The 6636-nt window shown below is 37.9% G+C and overlaps 1 protein-coding gene across 1 annotated transcript; it reads left to right on the forward strand.

Annotated features, from left to right (window-relative positions):
• Window positions 1-4465: 4465 nt before the first annotated feature.
• LOC147474583 (putative serine/threonine-protein kinase WNK11) lies at window positions 4466-6265 on the forward strand. Its single transcript, XM_086583171.1, has 2 exons — window positions 4466-5307; window positions 5678-6265. The coding sequence occupies exons 1-2, from the start codon at window positions 4804-4806 to the stop codon at window positions 6059-6061; spliced, it is 888 nt and encodes a 295-aa protein (XP_086439297.1). The 5' UTR covers window positions 4466-4803; the 3' UTR covers window positions 6062-6265.
• The last annotated feature ends 371 nt before the right edge of the window (window positions 6266-6636 follow it).

A 6636-nucleotide genomic window follows, 5' to 3' on the forward strand; every position in this document is an offset into this window, starting at 1 on the left:
TTGGTCTCAATCTATTGACAATAATCTTGGAGATAATTTTGTAAACCACATTTGTCGGTGATTGGTCTAAAATGTTCGAGAGTGAAGGATTCATGATTTTTGGAATTAAAGCAATGAAGGAATGATTTAGCTGCGGGGAGAAAGAGCCGAAGGAAAGGAAAAAGACTTTCTTGTCGCGACTTACTTGATCCCGCACCAAATTCCAGAAATGCTGGAAAAAAAATGCCTGATATCCATCCGGTCCTGGAGATTTAAAGGGCTTCATATGCTTCAGAGCAGTGACAATCTCATCAGTATCAACTCCTCTTAACAAAGTGAATTTTTCACCTTCATCAAGAGATGGGGCTTGAACATTGAAAATCTATGACAGAAGATCAGGTGCCGAAGTAGTCATTGTCTCCTCAAAAAATTCACTGAGCCTATCACCTATCTGTCTCCTTTTAGTTAAAATTCCACCATTTCTATCTCTGATTGAGTGTATATAATTCCTTTGTCTTCGGTAGTTTACCATGTTATGATAGAACCTTGTATTCTACGCTCCCCAAATTGGAACCAATCTAGACAAGCTTTTCGCCCCAATGATTTGCTTGCGTTGCCGGGATATCATTATGTTCAAATTATCAATTCATTCTCCACTGGAATAACTCTTCTGTCTCATTGTCATTCTCTATTAAACTTTGAATCTCACTAAGCCTCTGTAAAACACATTCCAACTTATGTTCCACCTCGCCAAACACATGCTTATTCCACCATTTTAAATTTTTTTGACAGGTTTGCAGCTTCTTACATAAGACAAAAGAAGGAGAACCCCGCAACTCATTTTGAAAAGCAACTCTTATCTGTTCCTGACAGCCGTCATGTTGCGCCCACATTATTTCAAACCTGAAAGGCCGTCTAACCGGTACCCTGTCTTGTAACAACTTTAAAATCAGAAACTTATGATCAGAACTGGTGGCCAACTCATGATGGACTCTACAGCCAGAGAATCTTGACCGCCAACCTTCATTTGCCATCATTCTATCAATTCGTTCCCATATTCAGTGCCTCCCATTCTGTCTATTAGTCCAGGTGTAAATACTACCTACAAAACCCAAATCAAACAACTCACACTCATCAATCATATCCAAGAAAATTCTAACTTTGGAATAATTAAACAGTTTTCCCCCACATTTTTCTTCTGGACATGTTATTTCATTAAAATCTCCCATGAGCAACCATGATTCATCATTTGGGGGTTTAAACATAGTAAGAACAGGCCACTGTAATCTCCTAATGCAAGACTTAGAGTTTCCATAGACACATGACAAATAGAAGCATTCATGTACTCCATTCACTTTTGCTGAGATTTTACAGTGAATGAACCAAGAGTCGGACATCATTACTTCAACACCCACACTTCTTTCCCAAAAGATCCACAAGCCACTAGACAACGTGGCTTGGAACTACAAAAGACTCGAAATCCCCTAATCTTTTAATTAAACTGACTCCTTTATTTATAGAACACTTAGTTTCCATAACAAACATAAATATAGGCCTGACTTCCTTGATTTTTTGTTTCTACTCCTCCATCATCGAAGGTCGGCCACTCCCTCGACTGTTCCAAGCTAGTAGACTCATGGAATCTTTGGGGTCTGCTTACGGCCATAACCCTTAACCGACTGATGTTTTTTCCCTTTCCCCACTGAATTCTTCTGCATAATGTTAGGACGCACAGCAGCTACCTCACAGTCATTAGGAATAGGAGTTTTCCTTCTAGCTTCGCGATCCTCCTCAAAGAAACTTTCAACCAGTTCATTCACAATCTCCCTGTCTTGTGTCAGAGCATCTTTAGCGGGTACCCCTTGCGATATTTCTTGCCTTTTAGAAGAGTAAACCTCCTGATGAACAGCTTGATCATGTAGCTGAGCCAAATCAATGAAATGGAGCTTTTTAGGATCAGTTGATATCTGAGCAAATCCAGGTGGGCATTCCAGTTCATGTAAGGGATGAAAATTATGGAAATCCATTTGAGTTGAAAACCCCAACTGTCCAGGGTTTTGCGCTTCCACTGTTATAGGTAGGTGATCATGTGGATTTTGCCATCCAAGGGCATTGCTAGGACCATCAGCCGCATTCAGTGGAGGTGACGAGATGTCAATGATCATGGGTCCTTTTAAAGGTTCAGCAATTGTGTGCATGCACTTTGAATTAACCGAGGAGTCAGCTACATTTGTAATCATCGGAAGAAATGGTTGGTTTAGATCAGTGCTAAACAACTAGGAGAACCCAGATACAAGTCGGTCTCCAAAGGGTTTTGGAACAATGCGAGTTTTGGAAGAGTAAAACTGAAACTTTTGTCCTCCTAGTGAAACTCGAACTTCATTCCCATGACTTTCTTCAGTGACATTACAAGCTGCAAAATGATGTCCGATGAAGCCACACTTAAAACAGAAAATTGGCAGATATTCAAAGACAAAAGATATCAAATCGACTCCATCAATGGATTCCGGTATGAGAAAGCCAGGTGGAATTGGTTCATGAACATCAAGTAACACTTTAACGCGAACACAACTAGGCTGTGTTTCAATCTTAGGATACAACTCCAAAAATTTGAGATCAGACATAGCAAAATAACCAGATTCAACCAAGTTCCCCTCAATAATCTCCTTGTCCAAATAAACCTCAGGATAGTTATGTAAATGCATCCACACATAAAACTTTGAGAAATTTAACTCCTTGGTTTCATAGAAGTCCATCCATGGTATAATCTGAAAAATGTGTTGAGCGACAATCCAAGGCTGTCCCAGCAGAAGTGCAGCCACCTGTTCCTGAGACTCCATCCTAATTTGATATATTTCACCTTTGTACAAAACCATGTCTTCAATCTTAAAAGGGTACCATGCCTTGTCAAGAGCAAATTTGATAGTGCTCATATTCAGCCTTCCATCCAGAACACGACCAAACAGAGTCATCTTATTATAGCCTACATAGAGACTCTTCATTTTCTCAGAGCTGGTTATCATTGGAGGATTTGTATAAGGCATCTTCATCTTGGAAGCAAAATCCATAGTTAGAAGTTCAACAGAATTTGGGTGCTTAGAGGGAGACAGAAACTTGTTTGTGTTAGGGCTCATGTAAAGAAGGAATTGATAAAACTCGATTTGAAGAAATGTGAAGAACCACGAAGCTGCTAATAACCTTTTATACATCCCAAATTCACCAACATTCCCTCCACATTCAAGCAGTCTCAACTCCACCTCATTTCTTACCCATTCATACAAGTCCATCTGTTTGCAGAAAACCCCATAATCTATCCATAATCTCCTTTGTATAGAACTAATCCGCCAAATGGCTTCCTCTTTACTCAAACCATCATTACCCATTAATCTCTTAACCCACACTAAGACAGAAAAGAATCTAGGTTAATGCACTCATCATTACATGTAAACTCTGCAAAATCCTATTTAGACCATAGAAAGATTTGAAACCCAACTCTGCAGGAAGCACAATACCCAGGAAAAAAATCTCCACACAAAACAGCGTGTATTATACGTCAAGTATCAGCTGAGAGAAGAACAGAAGCAAGGTTTCTAAAAAGAACTAAACCCCCAATGAAAGTTCTGACAGTTCTGAACCTACATGTAGAAATGATATGTTTGAGATAGAGAGCATGAGACTTAATCCATAGCCACAGCAAGCCAATCTAGAGCAGATGTTATAACAACCAATAAAATGCGTTATTTCCTGAACTAACAATGTGTACATTGTAGGATTTTACCAGGAAATATAAGCATGATGAAACTTGGGCTATTATTGATCATGGGCTTGTGAATGATAAAGAAAGAAGGTAGGCTTAAACTGCGGAAAGATGTGAAAGGTGCGAATTGCTACTAAACTATAGTAATATTGTAAGATTGAAATTGGACTAGAGTTTAGAACAGTTTAAAAATATAAGAAAGCATTAGGACGTTTAAAAAAGTAGTTTGCAAATGAGAAACGATTTGGTCCTGTGATTTATAGTTAGACTGATATTGAGACATTGGAACGGAGAAAGTAAGTTGGGAATATCCGGTTGGTAAAAACGATTGAAAAAAGGATTTGTGAATTTGTGAATTAGGGATATGAGATTGAGAAATGAGAAGTTGGGATTTGTGAATTAGGGCTATGATATTGAGAATTGACAATTGATAATTGATAATTGTGAATTAGTGAATTGACAATTGAGAATTGAGAATTTCCCTCATCGAGGTTTAAGGATGTTTAGTTTCTCGTATGTCTTTTGAGTTTTGTAAGCGGTTATGTACCAAAGGGTGCTGAGAAATTTCACTAAATTATTAAAGTAAACTGAAATGTCACGAAGTTTTAGGTGTTTCGAAATTACAACATGGCCACAAGAGTCCACAACTACTCAAACATGATATGACCACGTTTTTCACATTCTAAAACACGTGACCTTTTAATACGAGATTTACACTAGATTCCAGGTAAACAAGTCAAAGGATAAATTCGTAAAACAGAAGGCCAAACCAGTTGAGACTCTTCTACCCGACGAAAAGTTCCCTAGTCATAGTGAAAATCAACAAAAAAAACCAAAATATAATAAGTACCCGGCCACCTCCATCACCATATTGTCGACGTGCTTTTGAAGGGTGTTTTACTTTTTTTTCCTCATTCCATCATATTTTCTGTAAACATGTCTAAAGTTTGTTGTTATACATATCTCAATGAAGTCCAAACCTCTTTTTCATGGTCATATGATCTGGTCCCATCTTCCTTCGATCATCTCTAGACCTTGTTAACGTCAACTCTTTACAGTACGTAAAGATGCCGTGTGTGACTCCGGATCCAACGGACAAGGATGCTGAGCCGTTTGTCGAGATTGATCCAACGGGTAGATATGGTCGGTACAATGATTTACTTGGTACTGGATCAGTAAAGAAAGTTTATAGAGCTTTTGATCAAGAACAAGGTATAGAAGTAGCTTGGAATCGGATTCGTTTAGGTGGGTTTTACGACAATGAACCAATGTTAGAAAGGATATATTCTGAAGTTCGGTTGCTTAGAAAGTTGAGGAACACGAATATAATTGCGTTGTACAATGTTTGGAGGGACGAGGAACAAGATACTTTGAATTTCATTACTGAGGTTTGTACGTCTGGGAATTTGAGGGAGTATAGAAAGAAGCATCGACAAGTTTCCATGAAAGCGTTGAAGAAATGGTCTAAGCAGATTTTGAAAGGGTTGGAGTATTTGCATATGCATGAACCTTGTGTCATTCATAGAGACCTCAATTGCAGTAACATCTTCATCAATGGGAATGTTGGTCAGGTAATTATTAACTCTAAAACATAATTGTTTTGCTTAGACTTCTCCTGTTGGTTTTTCTGGTATATGGATAGTTGTTAGCTGTTTATCCCTTTAGAATAGAATTTTATTTCCAATATACGTTATTTGTAGAATGTATTTATACTGAATTTGATTGAATGAATTTGATTGAACATAATTATATATGTGATGTTGAAGCTAGATGTACTAAATTTTAAATGATTGATTTTTAGATTACGAAAATTTTCAACTATGTGGATTAAACTTTCTGTCCATTAATTCAATGATCATAGAGAAAAATCACCCAATATATCGAGGGCTTGTATTTGGTAACAAAGTCTTGTTATGATTTGAATATGCTTATCATGTGCAGGTGAAAATTGGGGACTTGGGGCTGGCGGCAACAGTGGGGAGGAGTCACATGGCACATACAATGCTAGGGACTCCGGAGTTCATGGCACCAGAGTTGTACGAAGAGAATTACACGGAGATGGTGGACATATACTCGTTTGGATTGTGTGTTCTAGAAATGGTGACGCTCGAAGTGCCATACAGCGAGTGCGACAATGTGGCCAAGATATACAAGAAAGTGTCGGCTGGGGTGAGGCCTGAGGCCATGAATAAGGTGAAGGACGCCGAGGTTAAGGCTTTCATTGAGAAGTGCATTGCTCAGCCTAATGCAAGGCCTTCTGCTTCTCTTCTTCTCAAAGACTCATTCTTTGATGGACTTGATGATGATGAAAACAACGATTCATAGGAACTCTTAGAAAATATATGACCAATATAATTTGGCTTTGTTTGTTAGTCTGTTCTTATATAAATTTTGTTTTGGTTGATGGTTTGTTAAGTATATTTTTTACCCTGGTAAAGGCATTAGTTTAGTATTCTGTAGTAGGTTGAGTTTGGATGATTCAAGGATTTCAATGTTTTGAGAAATAAAATATTCATTGTTCTGTACAAAGGATTAACTTCATTAGTTAGAACGACAGTTGGAATTCAATCATCAGTCAATAGTTAACTCACCGTTAGCTATCAACCTTTCAATGCAGCTGCAAATATTTTGTTATATTTTGTTTGAACTTTTAAGCAGAATACAAAAAGAATCGAATAATAAGGTAGGCCGGTTGGTCTTTGATTCGAAATCAACTCTCCAGCTAATAAACGAGTGTATTACAATTCTCCGCACACTACGGTACCTTGCACCTCTGGTTGACCTTTTTTTTTTTGGGTAGGTAAGCTGTAATATATTATATTAGAAGGTATATTACATGAGTATAAAATGAGGGATGGAACATACCTCCACCTCTCCTTGTTCTAGTCATTGTTTGCCAA

Source organism: Coptis chinensis, chromosome 9 (assembly GCF_015680905.1).
Source record: "Coptis chinensis isolate HL-2020 chromosome 9, ASM1568090v1, whole genome shotgun sequence".
In the NCBI taxonomy this organism is placed as follows: Eukaryota; Viridiplantae; Streptophyta; class Magnoliopsida; order Ranunculales; family Ranunculaceae; genus Coptis; species Coptis chinensis.